The sequence below is a fragment of the Peromyscus maniculatus genome, chromosome 6 (assembly GCF_049852395.1).
Source record: "Peromyscus maniculatus bairdii isolate BWxNUB_F1_BW_parent chromosome 6, HU_Pman_BW_mat_3.1, whole genome shotgun sequence".
In the NCBI taxonomy this organism is placed as follows: domain Eukaryota; kingdom Metazoa; phylum Chordata; class Mammalia; order Rodentia; family Cricetidae; genus Peromyscus; species Peromyscus maniculatus.
The window spans coordinates 84,588,976-84,608,453 of NC_134857.1; the positions used below are offsets into that span (position 1 = coordinate 84,588,976).

General features: G+C 41.0%; 1 protein-coding gene across 2 annotated transcripts in view; it reads right to left on the reverse strand.

The window, feature by feature from the left end:
• Positions 1-18,781, reverse strand: part of Magi3 (membrane associated guanylate kinase, WW and PDZ domain containing 3) — a 234,499-nt gene extending 215,718 nt beyond the window's left edge. For both annotated transcript variants that reach the window (XM_042279633.2, XM_042279636.2), the window contains exon 1: positions 18,460-18,781. In XM_042279633.2, the coding sequence (XP_042135567.2) occupies positions 18,460-18,781 (322 nt within the window). The remainder of the gene's footprint in view (positions 1-18,459) is intronic.
• Between the last annotated feature and the right edge of the window lie 697 nt (positions 18,782-19,478).

Sequence of the window (19,478 nt, forward strand, 5' to 3'; positions counted from 1 at the left end):
AGGTGAGGTAGGGTGGGGAAAACATAGAAGCTTTCCTTTGGGAAAGGAATTGATGATGGCAATTTCCCTTGAAATGCATAAAAAATAAAACAGACTAATAGATGAATAAAGGGATGTATTATACATAATACAGTAAAAAAAAAAAAAAAAGCTAAATGCTGGATGTGTACATCTGCCTTCCTCCCTTCCCCCCTTCCCCACACACACACACACGGGGGGGGGGGGGGGGGGTAAGAAATTTAACTTTGATCGTTCTACCCAACCTCCAGTCTTTTCTATTCCTGAAAATGGCAACACCACCCACTTAGCTGCCCAGAGCAAAAAACTAAACATCATCCTGAACTTAAATCCTCTCCTTTCCTTACCTGCAGTCAGGGAGTCCTCTATCATTTCCTCTTTCAAAGCATGTATTTTAATCTATCCACCACCATTCCGCTGACACTACTCTTAATAAAAACCCAATCCATCATTAATTTTCTTCTAACCCAAAAGGTCTTTCTTCCCTCTTGCCCTACTTTGAAACCTCGGTGGCTTTTTGAAGTATGCCCCCAACACTCGTTCTCCAAGTCTGTATTTTCAGTAACTTTAAGAATAAACAAAAGCCAGTCTGGAGTTTGGCTCTATGCTATGGTAAAGCACTTACCTAACCAGTCACTAAAGAGGGAGAGAAGGAGGGATAAGGGGAAGACAGGAGAGAAGTAAGAGAGAAAGATTACAAGGGAAGAGATAGGGACAGAAAAAGAAAGAGGAAGGGAGAAAGAAAGGGGAAATGGAAACTCCAAAACCCTTCCTGTGGTTTACAGACCTCCACAGACACCTGTCTCTTTCTTCAGTCTCCAAGCCTTCACCTCATTTCCTAGGTGCCAGCCACACTGGTCTTTCTGTTCCTTTAATATATTAGATTTTTATAGTGAAGAGTTTATAATTATAATTCCCTCTGCCTAGAAACGTCCACATGGCCGGCTTCCTTCGAGTTATTCCAACTCACAGTTTATACGAACACTTAGGAAGGCCCTCCCTAACTACCTAACTGAAACAAACGCCACAAGAACAGTGCCAACGAAATTTTCATATACATTCCAACATTTTAATACTGGATTAATAAGTAGACCTGACAATTTTCACTCAGTAAAAATTATCCTTAGAGATTCTTTTCAAAGACTCATTTCCAATCACTTCTCTTTTTTAAAGGTGACTTTTTAAAAGGAAGGATGTATGAAATAGTCTAGTCTGATCCACTAAAACAAGGGTACCAAATAAAAGTAAAATACTGCCTTGAAACTTGGCTCCCAGAATATTTTCTAATACAAAACTAAAATATAAATGTGAATGTATTTTCACGTATGCATATCTCAGCCAGGACCAATATAACAAAGAAGACTAGACCTCAACCTGAGGTTTCTACCTGACCTCAGAGACTGACAATTCACAATGGTAAGGAGCACTTCAATAGATTGGTGAGAGCCACACAAAGTCAGGTTTTTCTCTGGAAAGCAGAGACGCGTGGGAGAAACAATCTGAGTAAAGAGAAAACAAAGCTGGAGAGATGAGCAGAGAGAACAGGCAGCTGATCAAAGACAGCAGGGAGGTTCAGGCTGTGAGCTGCAGACAGAGAGTCAGGTCCGTGGTCTGCACTGTAAGAGTCCTTAAAGGCACAGGCTGGAGGTACAACAGTGTTCTACAACACCCAGCACTCCCCAACTCTCCAAGCTGTGAAGCTTAGGGCATGTGTACAGAAAGGAAAAGGAACTCTATGTGCAAAAAGCTACAATCACTTCATAATGCTTATGATCAAAAATAAAATCACAAAACTTAAAAAACTTAAGTAGTATCTCTTAAGAGTTTGATCTCATTCTAGTTTAAATGTATGGGGCCTATGGCCATACTACCCTGAAGGCATCTGATCTGACGTGATCTCCAAAACTACAAGGATTTGAGCTGTGGGCCACATACTAATACTTAAAAGTCACAAATGCCTCTCTCTGGAAGTTATTTACAGGATCAGATTTCTCCCTTACTTCTTCAGCATCTTTAACTTTATCCATATTCCAAAAAATCTGAAGCCAAATTTATACTGCCTCTTCATGAGAAAGCATATAACCATAAATAAACAAAACAAAATTCCAAACTGTTTCATGCAAATTGGTAACACAGAAATTCACAATTTCATATAATCCCAAGAACAGAAAGTCAAATATAGCTGAATCACTAAGAGAACTCTAGAATGATTCCAACCTGGAGAAAAGGAGTCTGTGACAGGTCCTTCTCCTCAGTGTTCAGCTACTAATAATACTCAGCTCTATACACAAACACCCAGTACAGGCATCAAGAAGTCACAGCAATGACTAGATGTTACATTTCACTTCAAGTAATGAAGGTGGCAACAGTAGTGGCTGTGTGATCTCCTTGATCATAGTTACAGTGGTATCTTCTAGACACTGTGTTCACAGGCAACCTCTCACTGGCTATTTACCTGACTGTGGCAGAAGTGGCAGCTCTCATGGTGGGTCATAAGGTTTCCTGGAAGTCAATTCTCAGAGGCCCAGCTTTAAGTTCAGCCCTCTGTCCTTTCAAAGATTCTCTGCATGACTAATAATTCCCTATATTATATCTTTCTGTTTCCCGCACTGGTCCCCGGCAGGCACGGCAAAGGAGTAAGTAACATGTTAGCTGTAGGAAGATTTTCTTTCACATACAAACAGCCATTCAAGCTCTCATCAATCCCATTGACAATACCTGATGACTATTCTCCCAGAAATGCCACCTCAACTCCCTACCTTCAGCTTTGACTCACACACGTAAATTCTCTGTTCTCATATATAGCCAGCTCTCCATGGTCTGAGCCACGTGCCAGTCCTGCACCCACTGGGAACACAACTGTTCCTTTCAGTTATATCAATATCCGTTATAGACAAGCAAGCTTAAGCCAAAAGTGCCCCTGATGGGCCACCTCTCACTCCCTGAAAATTCCCAGCCAGAAAACTGACTTTCCCTAACTGTATGTCCTGTTTACCCAGAAGCAAAAGTACAAGTGTGACCAAATGGGCAAGGAATAGCATTAGGAGTCTACATAACACACAGCAGCAACTGGAAGGAATTTGACTAAAAGCATTGTGAACAATTTCTTGACAAGAGAAATATTTTCTCAACGCTGAAACAACTGAAAATAAAAAACAAAAAACAAAACAAAATGAAAAAACCCTCCTTGAATACTCGTCTGTTACATCAGCTAAAAATTTTATATGATTGTTTAAATCTTAACCATAAGCTATAGTGGTATGTCAGGCAAAAAATGCCCTGAAAACTTATGGCATACAAAAATTTTAATTATTTCATGTGCTCCAACTTCTGGGTTACCACTGTGTCTAACCACACTAATGAATGCAGACAGCCTCAACAAACTGGTCAAGCACATAACACTTCATTCCAAAAGAATACAGACTCCTTGAGGAATCTCAAGTTTTCATCAAATCTGTGTTTGAATTCTTATACCAGAAGCCAAAACAATAAAAGGAATGAGACAACCTGGGTTCTAGTCCACACTGTGTCACTGTTAAGATTCGACTTCTTTATCTCTATACTGGGGTACTGATTGGATGACATAGCTCCTTCCAGGTGGGGATGATCTTTAAGCCCAAACAGAAAACCTAACAGCACAAAGAACAGGAGGCAGGGACACCACAGGCTGCTTTGAGCTTCCTCTTCAAAGGGTGCATCTTAGTGTACAGTGCTTGGGGCCTGCAGGAGAGGTCTGCTCGAATACAATGAGTTCTTCTTCTACCTAGATTGGATACGTTTTATTAAGCAAAACATACTTTGAGGAGTCTGCATACTTATAAAAGACCATTAATTTCAAAACATTCAATCCTATGTTCATTATAACATTTTCTAGGCTATCAGTCTCAGGATGAGTTTGCTAACAAACACCTACATAGCAAACTTTACAGCAAGGGAATAGGAAATACAGGAAAGTGCTAATTCCAGTATCAGGTATACACATGTCTCAAGTAGGTTCTCTAAAAGTATCCAGGTTTTCAATATAACTGCTGAAACCATTCACTTATAAATGTAACAATAAGTTAATTGAATTTTCTATTTGATTAATAATCCTTACAAATAACTCTTCAGTTTAGCCAAACAAGTTAAACTGTACTACCACAAACTTTGTTTAGAAACAAAATCAAACAATGAACCTTTTATTTTAGTATTTGCTCAATGTTTTACTACATTTAACACCCACTCAATTCAAAACTGTAGGGAAAAGCAGCTTTATTCAGACATAATGAACTAATATTCTACCCAGTAAATGGAAAATGAAGGCTTAATGATGCTGCTGTTCATAGTCCTCACTGTGAGAACTCTAATGTGTTAATCTCTCTGAACCTCAGTTTCTTTGTGTATAAAGGGAGATGCAGTTCCTAATTTCTTTACAGGAAGGTATGAGCACCGCCATTTATGTCCTTATAAACCACATCAGATAGGACAACTAGTAAGCCATGACAATGTCTCAGAGCAGAGGAGTCAGATTAGATTGCAGCACAGTAGTCAGAACATGAGCTTGCCACCCAGAGGAAGTTGAGTGACATCATAAGATAGCTCTGGTCAGCTCTAACTCTATTCAAAAGAAATTAAAGTTTTCATTAGTTGTATTCCATCCTAAATCAAATATTTAAAGTAGTGAATAGAAACATCAGCTAAAATAATAAAATTTTGACAAAATATTCTACCCAAAATTATTGAAATGGGATAAGATACAGTTCTGTAAACAGAGGTAAGAAAGAATGGATTATTGAAACATATTCTATACCTCAATTAATCAATGAGTGAAATTAATATTAAAGAACTCTAGTCATTCAGGCATCTGCAATAGAAGCAGGAATTTTCCAAATATGACCAAAAGACATGCCTAGAGGGTTTAAACTAATCTGAAAAAACATGTCTCTGTTTTGACTCTTACCAGTATATCGTACCCAACCCAAAGATGTTTCATTGTTTTTGTTAGGACTTTTAGGGGGGAGAGGGGTGGTAGGGGGTGTTTGGGAATTTTCTTTTCACCCCTCCCCACCACCCTGAAATTTTGTTTTTGAGTCAAGGTCTCACTCATCCCAGGTTGGCCTAGAATTTGCTACAGAGCCAACCTTGACCTTAAGCTCCTGTTCCTCCTGCCTACGTCTCAACCACGTCCTAGGACTGCAGACGTGCCACCACACCCAGCTGAAGATGTTCATTTGGATACACACACAATCATTGTATCTGTATACTCACCAATAACCTCTAAACACTTAATGTCTATTAAAGATCTAGTTACCAGATGACACTGCACAAACCCCTCTGTGAATAAAGATTAATATTTAAATTATTGTTTTTAGCCAGGTGTGGTGGTGCAGACCTGTAATTTTATCACTCAAGAGACATAATTGCAAACAAAAAGATCATGAGTACAAGGCAGCATAGGATAAACAGTAATATCTGTCTCAAAAATAAAATCACTTTGTAACATAAAAGCTGAAAACATTAATACTGTAATTAGAATATAAAACAGTATAGAATTAAAATAATTTTTAAAAACAGTGTAAAGTGAGCACCTGTCCCTCTCTCAGGCTCTCCATTCTTTCTTGAAGTATCTCCAACTGCCCAGTAGAGGCAGAGGAAAAAGTAAATTTAACAAAAAAGATCACATTTTATTCTGCAATGTCTGCCAAATTGCTTTTTATAAAAAGGTACCACCACATTATATATTACTTTAAGCAGTGTTTCTAAGTTATGAGTTAGTAGGTTTACCTATGTATAACTTATATGAGACCATACTTAAAAGGTAAAATTAGGGAACTAGCTTAGGGTTGCTATTGCTATGATGAAACATGATGACCAAAAGCAACTTGGGGAGGAAAAGGTTTATTGGGCTTATACTTCCACATCACTGTCCATCACTGAAGGAAGTCGGGACAGGAACTCAAACAGAGCAGGGACCTGGAGGCAGGAGCTGATGCCATGGCCTCTCCAGAGGCCATGAAGGGGTACTGCTTACTGGCTTGCTCCCATGGCTTGCTCAGCCTGCTTCCTTAGAACCCAGGACCACCAGGAATGGCATCACCGAGAATGGGCTAGGCCCTCCCCAACCACTAACTAAGAAAATATCCTATAGCTAGATCTTAGAAAGGCATTTTCTCAATTGAGGTTCCCTCCTTTCAGATAACTGTAGTTTTTGTCAAACTGATATAAAATTAGCCAGTACAGGAACCTTTAGAAATAATGCCAATAATGATACTGTCTCAATTTATGTCTAAAAAGACCATTGCTTTAAAAGCAAAACACCGAGAAGCAATTAGTTTAGAATTTAATTTTCAAAATGGATAATGATATTAAGTTTTAAAACTTCATTTTTGAACTAGATTAACAATCATTTTCTTACTACCAAAGTTATTAAATGATCCTCCAAAGTATTCCATCTACTTTAGAACAACAAGCACTGATTTGGAGAGTCTCGTTTGATATTGTGTGGCTTTTGCTTTTATTTTTGCTTTTGAGTAAGAACACTTACAAGCAGTATGTCTTGGTCAAACATATCCAAGCATCAGCACCTCAATTTTCTAAGCAACTAAATGTTTTTAAATTTTTTTTATTTCAGGAAGCCAGGTGCAGTTAGAGGCTAACCTAGTCTGCATAATGAATTCGAGGCCAGCCAGGGCTAAATGGTGAAATACTGTCTCAAAAGAGAGCTGGGGATCTGGAGAGATCGCTCAGTAGTTAAGAACACTGGCTACTCTCCCAGAAGACCCAAATTCAGTTCCCAGCACCCACATGGCAGTTCATAACTTTCTATAATTTCAGTCCTAGGGGATCTGACACCCTCTTCTGGCCTCTTTTGACACCAGGCATGCAACATGGTGCCCAGAAAAACACACAGGCAAAATACTCATACATGTAAAAATAACTTTTCTATAATTTATTTTTATTTTATATGCACTGGTGTTTTTGCCTCCATGTATGTCTGTGTGAGGGTGCTGGATCCCCTGGAACTGGAATCACAGATAGTTGAAAGCTGTCATGTGGGTGCTAGGAATTGAACCCAGGTCCTCTGGAAGAGCAGTCAGTGCTCCTAACCGTTGAACTGTCCCTCCAGCCAAAAAGAACTTTTTAATTAGTGTGTGTGTGTGTGTGTGTGTGTGTGTGTGTGTGTGTGTGTGTGTGTGTGTGTGTACAGTTACATGTCTGTAGCTGTCAGAGGACAATTTAAGGGGGAGCTGGTTCTTTCTACCATTTGGGTACCAGGGATCAAACTCACAGGCTTGTTGGGAAGCACTTTCACCAGCTGAGATATCTCACCAGCCAAACATCTAAATTTTTATATAAAAGCAGTTTCCAGATTTAAAAACATCGAATGCAAAAACACTTGAGCAAATTGATAAAATCAGTCTCAGCTTTGCTCTACAGCATCTATGAAGTTTTTGTTTGTTTGCTTGTTACTTAAATTAGTTGTATATCAACTAGGTCCAGCTGTTGGCTTAAAAGTAGCAAATATTAAGTATTTTAAACGAGGCCACATCCCATGTTGTCTGCTTAGCATCCCTTCCTTTGAGGAACTGCCTCCTCTCTTCCATTCTTGCAGTTCTGCTTTAATGACATTGTGCTATCTATACCTAGCTGCAAGAATGAACATGTTATCCTAGCCTGTCCAATCACTGTACACCACTGCCCTCTCTTTACAGCAATAGCTCAAAGAGATGAGCACAGAGTATATCAAAGTCCCTCTATGGTTTGTTATTGGACACCATAAGAAAAGATGAGAAGCTTTAATGACCCTTATTTCTTTTTTTTTAATTAAGAAAATTTTTTTCCTTCATTTTACACACCCAATCCAAGATCCCCCTCTTCCCTCCTCCCACCCCCTCAGCCTCCTCTCTAACCCACTTCCCACTCTCCCCCACAAGAAGACAAGGCCTCCCATGGGAAGGCACATCTAGTAGAGGCAAGTCCAAACCCTTCTCCCAGCCTCAAGGCTGCATGAGGTGTCCCATCATAGGTAGTGGGCTCCAAAAACCCGCCTCATGCACCAGGGAAGGATTCTGATTCTACCACCAGGGGGCCCCCCAAGGAGATCAAGCTACACAATTGTCTCTCCATGCAGAGGGCCTAGTCCAGTCCCATGCAGGCTCCACAGCCATTGACCCAACTTTCATAAGTTCCCACTAGTTTGGTTTGGTCATCTCCGCAGGTTTCCCCACCATGATCCTGATGCACTTGCTCATAGAATCCCTCCTATCTCTCTCCTACTGGATTCCTGGAGCTCTGCCTGGTGTTTGGCTGTGGATCTCTGCATCTACCTCCATCAGTTATTGGAGAAAAGTTCAACGATGACAATTAGGGTATTCACCAATCTCATCACTGGGACAAGCCAGTTCTGTTCAGGCCCCCTCTCCACTATTTCTAGTAGTCTAAGCTGGGATCATCCTTGGGGATTCCTGGCAAATTCACTAGCACCAGGTTTCTTTTTTCCCCCCAAGATAGCTCCCTCCATCATGGTATCTCTCTCATTGATGGTCAAGCTGGAACAAGGATGGAGTGGGAAAGCAATGGCTCTCATTTCTAAAGGGTCCAAAGCTTCCTTTCCTGTCTGTCTTGCTACAGAATTCTCAAAATTGGCATGTGCATTAAGTTTTGTTTTTGTTGATGGTTTTTTTTAATGTTTCCTGCTGAGATCTAAGCCATTTATCACAAGTTTCCTGTGCATAATTAGTTTGGATGATTAGATCCAAACAGCAATATTTCTCTAGGACTACTCTATTCAAGCACAGTTTTAAAAGTATTTTATCAAAAGAAAAAAAAATAAAGCTATTCTATTTAAGTTCAGAAAATAAAGTATTTGCTAATAAAAAATTTGTTTTCTTCCCTTAGTGTATTTTCAATTCATAAAACTACTTTATTAAATGTCATCATGTACAGTAAAATTCAATTTTTATAGTCACATGTATAGCCAGCCCCTCACAATCTTTCTAGAAGGAAAATAATTATATGTTTAAAACTCTGCAAAAAACACAGCAATAACAAAGTGGCTAAGACGCCAGAATTGTTAAGTAGATCAGTTACTATGCATATTGCAAATCCAAGACATTAAGAAGGTATCTTAATTAGGGTTCTACTGCTGTGATAAAAAAAAAAAAAAAAAAAAAAAAACAAGCAACATGGGGAGGGATGGGATTATCTCAGTTTATAGTTCCATAGCACAGTTCATCACTGAGGAAAGTCAGGACAGGAACCTGGAGCAGGAACTGATGCAGAGGTGATGTGGGAGTGCTGCTTCCTGGCTTGCTCCTCCCAGCTAGCTCGGTTTGCCTTCCTACACTGCCCAGGACCACCAGCCCAGGGGGGTGGGGGCACTGCCCTCGGTGAGTCGGGACCTCCCACATCTATCTTGAATCAAGAAATGCACCACAGGCTTCCCACTGGCCAATCTGGTGAGGCATTTTCTCAACTAAGGTTACCTCTTCCCCAAGTGACTCCAACTTTTGTCAAGTAGGCACAAAACTTCCCAGCACAGAAAGGATATTCTAAACAGAACAGACCCTAATAATTAATTTAAGGCAAAATTTCTAATTCCTTCCTATTCTGTGATAAAACAAAACAAAAAACTTTCCAACTAAATTACAGCAGGAAAATTTAACTCGTTTTTTTCCATTGATGACCCAATGAATTTCATTAGGGTTGCTTATAGAAACATGGATGAGAGACTGTTTACAAGAGCACAGGCATGAAGAATGTCTCTGCCTTACTTAGCAACCACCGGGTTTGTATATATCCTCAGGAAGGGGTAAGGCCTCCAGAGCTCCTCCCTGTCCACAATCAGATGCAGTCAAGCTCAATCTTGCGCAGATCTTATACAGATACTCACAGATGCTGCTATGAGTTCAAGGGCACAATGCTATGCAATAACCAGAAGTTAGCATTCTATACCAAGCCCCCACTTTCTCTGGCTCTTCCATTCTCTCTGCCTCTTCTTACACTATGTTCTCTGAGCCTTGGAAGGGTGATGCATATAAACACATATGTATGCATATATGTCCCATATATGGTTGCACATTCAATCATCACATGTTATCATTTTGAACAGTTCTGAGTCTCTGCGGTCATCACTGTCCATAGCAAAAAGAAGATTCTCTGAACAAAGTTGATAGTAACATTAACTATGTAACCCTTACATATCTGAATCTCTAAACAATATCTCTAATATATGTTAAGGAAACAAAGACTAAATCTATTAACACAGACTGCCCTTTTTCAGGTGCCTAGATTATGTCACAACTGAAATTTATAGTCTGCAAAATGCAGTCTATATTCTCTTGGCCATGTTAGAATGACCGAAATGGTAGGGGGCTTGCTCCTCAGAACCACAGTGCTACAGCCACTAGCTGCATAAAATTACTGGGAAAATAGAGAATTAAAGATATTAATGATACCACTTGTCACTAGAAGCCAAATCGCTGTGACTCAGTCAAGGGTAAGATGGAGTCTGTTTTCAGTAATCTTCTCACTACACTAGCAAACTGTGTTTGCCCATAAAACTTGTTGGACTTCCAAAGCAACCCAAATAAGCTTATTACCCATAAGCAAGCAGTACTAATGGTAATATTTCAAGTACATTATGGGCAAATTAAGAATATTCGTGGTACTATATTATGAGTTGAATGAGACTAAACTAAAGACAGAAATACCATTAAACACCTCAACAGCATTATTAGTAGGAGAAAACACATTTTAAGTTAGAATTGAGAGAACATTATCAAGAATAATTCACAATACAATTATCTCTATATTTAAACAATTAATATATATATATAATTTCCCCTCTATTTTTCAATTATAATATAATACTATATAATAATATTCTTTGTGCATTTGTACTAAATGGTTTTTATAATTTTTTTTTTTTTTTTTTTTTTGAGACAGGGCTTTACTATGTAGCCCTGGCTGTCCTGGAACTCACTCTGTAGACCAGGCTAGCCTCATACTCAGAGAGATTTGCCTGCCTCTGCCTCCCAAGTGCTGGGATTAAAGGCATGTACTACTACCACCCAGCTTAAGTAAAATGTTTCTAACATATACACATATAAAAACTATTGCAATGAAACACCCTATAGATATTTACAGAGTGAACATTCTTGCCCTGTGTTTTTCTCCTCATCTTATCTACTACTAAAAAAATGTCATTCTTCAACTAAACCAAAATCTATCTACCTTTCAAAACCAAGATAAATTCAGATTCCCCGCGCCCCCCCCCCCCCCCGAATTCCTTCCCCAACCAGCCAAGTCAGAAAATAAGGACAAGTGACCAGGACTCTATTAAAACAAAAACAAATGAAACCTTTCTCTTATTTCATATACACATCCAAAGTTTCACTATTGATACCACATGACAATCATTTCTTAAAATTTTATTTTGCAAGCAAATCACTTAATGTGGTGTTCAACCAAAACACAGCAGCAATTCCAACATGGGTGGTATGGGAGACTCATTCTAAAAGTGGTACAAAACAGCAGTTGGTGAGCAGCCTAAGGACTTTTAAAAAGACACTTTTATTTATTTGGTTCCCCCCCCCCCTTTTGGTGTATTAAGGAACCAAAAATCCTTCTAAGATATCCTCATTCTCTTTTTCCTCTTTCCCTGCCCTTCCCTCCCTCTCCTTCTCATTGAGATGGGTCTTACTATGTAAATCAGGCTGGCTTTGAAGTCTCAATGCTCCCACCTCAGACCATCAAGGAGCTAGACTCAAAGGTGCCCACTACCACATCTAGCTCAAAGTAACTTTTGAAAACAGAGTTTAGTTCTCACCAAAATTCATATTAAATATTAATTTATATATTAAATTATTAATTTAATTAAATTATATAATTTAATTAATTAAAATTTTAATAATAATTAAATATATTAAATCTTATCTGAGGAGTTTTAAATAGTAAGGAAAAAGATGAAATAAATAAAAACCTTTCCTATAAGAATCCTTTTCCAATGAATCACTCAGCTCTTATGATTTTGTGTGCTTCTTAAAGATACCATTTCTGACTCATTTGCAAGGCCAGTGCTAGCTGCGTGGGGACATCATTAGGTGTCTGAGGAGGGAGCATGTTCAGTAAGCCAATTTTTCACTTTCTCTTTACACTCTAAAAGCAGCAGCATTCCTTGGGATGCATTGGTTTTTCGGGGCAGGAAGAGCAGTGAGCGGGTTGGCCTTTCCTCCACCACACACACACACACACACACACACACACACACACACACACACACACACACACACAAGTCTCCAAGGTACTGCTCCACACCGCACAGCAGCTCACACCGCACAGCAGCTCACCACCCTCAGTCACAGTCGTGCGTCCAGACTGTCCACCTTTCCCGACCAAAATGCAGTATTTGAAGAAATATATTTCTCAGTATTTCAGGATACATTTTTAAAAAGTTGGGGGCTGGAGAGATGGCTCAGCAGCTAAGAACTGCTCTTCCAGAGGTCCTGAGTTCTATTCCCAGCAACCACATGATGGCTCACAACCATCTATAGTGGGATCAGATGCCATCTTCTGGCATAGAGGTGTACATGCAGATAGAACACTCACATACATAAAATAAATAAATAAATCTTGAAAGAAAGGAAGGAAGGAGGGAGGGAGGGAGGGAAGGAGGGAAGGAGGAAGAGAGAGAGAGAAAGGAAGAAAGAAAGAGAGAGAGAGAAAGAGAAAGAAAGAAAGAAAGAAAGAAAGAAAGAAAGAAAGAAAGAAAGAAAGAAAGAAAGAAAGAAAGAAAGAAAGAAAGAAAGCTAATTCAGGGTAACACGGTTGTAGTCTTTAATACCAAAACTTACCTTTTGTTAAATCACAAAGAGCAAGAAGTTCACTTTAAATCAGTAGAGTTTGATAAAGAATATAAGAGTGGTTCAAAAATGAAATTATTGAAGCCGGGTGGTGGCAGTGGTGCACACCTTTAATCCCAGCACTTGGGAGGCAGAGGCAGGCAGATCTGAGTTCAAGGCCAGCCTGGTCTACAGTGAATTCCAGGACAGTCAGGGATACACAGAGAAACCATGTCTCGAAAAACCAAAAGAGAAGGAAAGAAAAAGTAAAGTTATTGGGTGTAGTGGCACACATTTTTCATCCAAGCTCTCAGGAGTTGGAACAGAAGTACTGCCCCCAAGTTCAAGGCCAGCTAGCAATGCACAGTGAGAAAAAGCCTGTCAAGAAAAGGAAGAGAATGGAAGAGGAAGAGGAAAAAAAGAGGATGCGGAAGGGAAGAGACTATTCTCCTATAACACAGTCCAAAGACACAAAACACTGAGTACCCACAAAATTTCGAAAAGGACTTAGGGGAGAATTATAGATTAAAGACACTATATGACATTATTCACCTGAAGATTAGGCACTAACTTTATAAATCAGATACTCAAACAAATTTAGATGTGTTTACCATGAATTTACATAAATTAGAGAACAAACTTTTAAGAATGACTAAAATATCATAACAAGCGGTTTTATAAAGTATTCTCCGCATCAGAGGAAAAATAACACGTATTTCCAGAAACACAGTGTTGTATTGCTGTTCCATGAAATTCAGTTTTAGCACTGACTTGTAAAAAACAAAACAAAAAAAAAAGTAATCTGAAAATTGAAAGGGTCAAATATTAAAGTTGTGTTTGTAACATGACAGCAAGAAATTAAAGGTTTTCTAAAAGGCATCAACCTAGGAAAGACTATCTAAAGTTAAGGGGAATGTGTTGGCTAGTTTTATGTCAACTTGGCACAAGATATAGTCATTTGAAGGGAGGGAACCTCAGTTGAGAAAACACCTCCATAAAATCAGGCTGTAGGCATACCTGTAGGCATTTTCTTGATTGGTGATTGATTGGGGAGGGCCCATCCCACATCCCACTGTGGGTGGTACTATGATTGGTGATTGATTGGGGAGGGCCCATCCCACTGTGGGTGGTACTATCCCCTGGGATGTTGGTCCTGGGCTCTATAAAGAAAGCAGGCTGAGCAAGCCATGAGAGCAAGCCAGTAAGCAGCACTCCTCCATGGCCTCTGCATCAGCTCCTACCTCCAGGTTCCTGCCCTGCTTGAGTTCCTGTCCTGACTTCCTTCAATGATCAATCAGGTGATATGGAAGTGTAAACCAAATAAACCCTATCCTTCCCAAGTTGCTTTGGCCATGGTATTACATCACAGCAATGATTAGCCTAAGACAGGGAACATCAATCAGTAAGGCAACCAGAATGATAAACTAGAAAAGTAATCAAATTAAATACATGAGAGATACTTGGATATGGTGATCCTACAAAGTAACACAGAAAAAGGTTTTTAAGTATAAAGATGTTAACGGTGTAGTAAGAGTCAGCACACCAGTTGTTGCTGCAGCATACATTTCCTAGCTAATCACAGGAATCCTGAACCCTGAACCACTAAACTAAGACCTTTGCGGGGCAGGGGGGAGGGGGAACGGCTACCAAAAATCCTAAAAACAAGAATGTTCCAAATGAAGGTTTATCAAAATGTGATACAACTGTCTAGAACAAAAGGGCTGCCTCACCAATCTCTAGTTTCTGTTGGCTAATAAAGATATTGGTGGTATTACTAACCTAGGAGGCTAGCAGTTAAGTCTCATTTCTTTTGCTTGTCTCTTGTTTGGATATTAAACCACTTAAGCCGAATTCAATGATGTTCCAACTTACCCACTACACTAAAAACTAACAAAAATATCCAAGAGTTGAGAAGTAAAACAGAGTTTTTATTATTTGCATTATCATACACATTCCTTACTTTACAGCATCTAGTAAAGCTTCATCACTAAAGAGGAATGTATTTCTAGGAGTGAGTTCATTTTAACAAAATTCCTTTAGACACTATAGTCCCTGAGTCAGTGGTGAGCATTTTTACCTGCATTTAATTAACATGCTACAAACTCTGTTTGAAATTAGTTGTTAAACACACAGCTAACTACATTAAACACAACGTTCCCTGTGATTTTCATCCCTAGACACAGTAGTACAATTAACGTAGTCAGATGGACTATATGGATAATAAAGCAGCACACAATGATTTCACGTACTTTTAGACTATAATGCAATACTTAATCTTTAACAGTAATAAAATCCATGTAACGTACAACTGATGAATATTTATAGGTGCACTAATAAGCAAATATTTGTTTTCTAAAACTCTACACATTCACAGTTGAGGGAATTTTAGAACAAAATTAACTAATTATCATAGTAATCCAAATAAAAATTATTTAAGAATATACTCTGATGTAAAATTACAGGCACTTGTGCTAGAGACAGGACTATACCATAAAAAAGTTTCACCAGTGGTCCAAAGTTCAGAAGTTCAAATTCAAATGACAACTTTTCTCTTGTAAAAAACAGTAACAAAACAAAACAAAAGCACAGATCACAATTAAGAAACTGGTAGCTAATTGGGCCAAGCAACAAATGGGACTACAGATTAACCTATAAATGTTGAAGTATTGATTGCTAAGTACTATATTAGCACTAAAACACAAACCCTAACTCAGAAGGATACAGATTTTAAAGAGCTATCTATTTTCAATTACTCATTAAAAAGTATAACAAACGAAAATAAATACAACTCTAAATCAAAAGTGAAGAAAATCTGAAAGAAGATATACTTTAAGTCCCTATGTTAACAGCATTGGCAGGGCTCCCCTGAGCACCTCCAGGATGAAAAGGGGGCTGAAGTAAGGAAGTAGGGTTGCTGCAGTCATGTCTACAGCCCAGCTCATCCTCCTGCCACAGACTGTCAGAAGACAGTATGAGACCATTCCTCATCAACATGACGTCTTACAGAAATGGCCACGGTTTTGTTTTAACTCTTTCACTGTGTTAGCTTCTAAATGACTGTCAAGAATGCAGTTTAATGAAGAGTTACCAGTCAAGAACGCTGTATCCACTGTACAACGCTTTAAATTAAAATTTTGCCTCTTTCACAAAGTTTGGATAAAATGGAGTGGGGGCAGTGCGAGTTTCTTTTTAGAACACCTTACACTGTACTTTCATGCTTTTCTAAACAAATCACAACCATACAGAATCCAGACTCCTCTCGAGATATACTTGTGCTGTTCTTAACCAATTCCAAAGTTCTACCTCTTCAAGTTCTCAATTTCTAGTACTTAAAGATTGTGTTTAACCTACAAAACCCTTGGTATTCTATTATAAATGCTGCTTTTAAACAAAGCCATTTAAGAAAGTCATTTAATATACTACCTAACAAATATTTTTCATCATAATTGGCTTACAACAGTTTCAAATCCCAGATGACACAAAAATAGTGGTATCCACTAAAATTATCAATGCTGAGCACATTTTAAAAAGCAAGCACAAAATTCAGAATTGTTATTAATAAGATGTGTTGCAGCCATTAATAGCAGTTATTCCCTTAATTTGGACTAAATATTTAAAGTAGGACAGGGTCACTGGTTGCTAAGAAGGCAAAATTTTATTAATACAAAAATTCTGACTATATTCTGGGGCACAGAAGATTTGATCAATATAGTTAACTAACACTACTGTATAACACTCTAAGCCCTGAAATATTTTCTCCAATTTAATGTGAAAGTTGAAAAGTGTATAACATGTAAACCAGAATATTAAGGAGCCACACTCTCTGATCTTTTAAAAGAATCACAATGATTTGGACTATACCAGCTTCCTCAACAACCTATCAACTTTATGGCTGTTTTTTAAACAGTTATTCTCTCAGGAATGCCCCAAGTGATCAAAACAAAACAGAACAATGATGCACATGTTCTCATCATTTGCTGGCTCGTGGGGTTTTATCTAAGTCAGTGGTTCTCAATCTTTCTAATGCTGTGGCCCTTTAATACAGTCCCTCATGTTGTGGTGACCCCCCCCCCCAACCATAAAACTACTTTGTTTCTACTTCATAACTATGATCTTGCTACTGTTACAAACCATAATGTAAATACCTAATATGCAGGATAGCTTATATTCAGACACCCCAAGGGGTCTCAACCTACAGGTTGAGAACCACTGATCTAAGTGGCTAGTAAATGTTTTCTCTATAATCTTTTCAGTGTTACAAACAGTAACCAACAGGCCAAATTACAGCCCCCAAAGTCTTCCCTCCATCCTTCACATATGGTTGTAGAAGAGTTAAGAATCTTACAATCCTCAAAAACATAAAGAAAAGGTTGTTTACAGTTACAAAGTTCTAAAAATTAACAGTAAGAAAAACTCACAAAAACACAAATCTTACAATGGCTATGATAGGACAGTAAAGAACCTTCACTTCATTTAAGATAGTAAGACTGTGTTACCCACAAGACACATCTACTGCCCCAAACCATCAGTTGCAATTAACTCAAGGACTTCTAAAGAGATATTCCTAAAGTGAGCTGAGGAAGAGGGAGGGAGAGAGCATATTAAATTTTCTCTAGAAATTTCTAGCGTTTTGTAGTGAAAGGGAAAATCCAAAATCTAGTCCAGGCAGCACAATATGTTCAAATGCACCCAACGTTCAGTAGAAACAATTTGATTTCTAATAACAATAATTAATCATAATTATCTTGCCTATAACCATCTCAGAAGCCAGAACCACATTTCCCCAATACCGAAAGGACCAACAATGTTCTCTCTTACAAATTCGTAAGAAAACTTACTACATACTACCAGACCAGACTGTACGCAGTGTGATCAATGCTTTCCAACTAGCGAGCATGCCATAAGCGTAGCGTGCTTTGCAGCACATTTTACGAGCATCAAAGACACCAGAGCAGCAAGGGTTCTTTTTTTTACCCAACGCTTCAACAAATTCTGTAGATTCGAAAGCTTTACAAAAGCATTTGCTAGGCTGGGCACCTAGGTCTTCCTTCCAAACCCAGACTACACAACAGCTCCACGGCCACATACCACACGTTGTACCTCATCGGTACCCAGACACCTGAGCCACCTAGACCCACAGAGTTAGACTGTCAGCTCCCAGACGTCTGCGGTCGTGCACGACGCACCGGGCCAGCTGAGCCCTCCCGGGAGCTTTCGGTGCTAACTAACCTCTGCACTCGATCCAGCGACGAGTCTCCATAGTAAAGCCCTCTCTCCCCGTTACAAGACGCCGAACCGTTCCAAAGAAAAGACTACCATGCTAGGACCTTTTCCACTAAGGGGAGCAAAAAGGGATGGCCTTCTCTAGGCAAAAAAATAAATAAATAAATACAAATAGAAACTCTTGTCTGCCGGGGGGGTGAAGTGGGGGGGGGGACCTAGCTGGATTAGGAAAGCCAGATCCTAGATGCAATTCCCTGCCAGCCTACACAGCTGTCGGTTCAATCCGAGCTCAGTTTTACCAGCCGCAAAATGGGAAACCCCGGCGCCGCCTCCTCCCCCTCCCCCTCCCCCGGGAGTCGGGACCAGGAGGACCCGGGTCCCCAAGCCGACAGCGCACCTGGCTTCACGGTCTTCAGACGGATGGGCTCGCGGAAGTGGCGGATGACAGCCAGGGTGTCCCGGTTGGTGAGCCCACTGACCGGCGTCCCGTTCACCTCCAGCAGCACATCGCCCGGACTGGGCGCCTTGCCCGAGACCACGCAGCAGGTGCCTCCGCCGCCACCAGGCTCGTCGCGGAGCCGCCCCAGGTAGGGGAACTCGCCGCGCTCGGCGCCGCCGCGGATCTCGGCGCCCAAGTCGCCCGGGGGCCCGGCCCAGGACACCGCACACTCCTGCACCTTGCTGAGCCAGTGCTTCTTCTTCTTCAACGTCTTCGACATCCCGACCTCCGCTGCACCATGGGGAGCCCCCGCGCGGGCGGCCGCGGTGCCGCTCCGGGCCCCGCGCACAGCCCGGCCCGAGGGGCCCCGCCGCTGACCCCCTGCCTCAGCCCGCCGGCCGCGCGCCGCCGCGGGCCGCCCCTCACGCGGGCCGCCGAGCAGAGCCGGAGGGAGCGCGCGCCCCGCGGGCGGCGCCGGCGGGGTCTCTCCGGGCGGGGTCAGCGCCGACGGCCGGGGCTCGGCGCCCGCGCGGCGGGAAAGGCTGAGGCAAAGGGGCGGGGGCTGAGGGAGCAGCTGGAACGCGGGGCTCCGGCCGGGACGCGCGCGCAGAGCTCGGTCGCCCGCTCGAGCGCGGCCGCTGCGGAGCGGGAGCGGCGAGACCAACGCCTGCCCCGGCTGCCAGGAAACTGGCGCTTTCAAACCCGCCGCAACCTCCTCCCCGCTTGGCCCCTCCCCCGCCCTCGCCGGCCCGGCCCCGCCCCCTCCCGCAGCGCAGCGCCCGGCGCGCTGTCGTCACCAGCCCAGCTCTGAAGGACGCGCCCAGCTCTCGACTCGGCACGGTGGATTGGGTTCCGGCAGGCCGGGGGGGCGGGACCTCAGCGGGGATGCTGATTCTAATTGGTTGCGATGAGTAGGGGAGGCGGGCACTAGAATGACTGAAGTTTAGAGAGGGAGGAAAAAAGAAGTTTAGAGTATG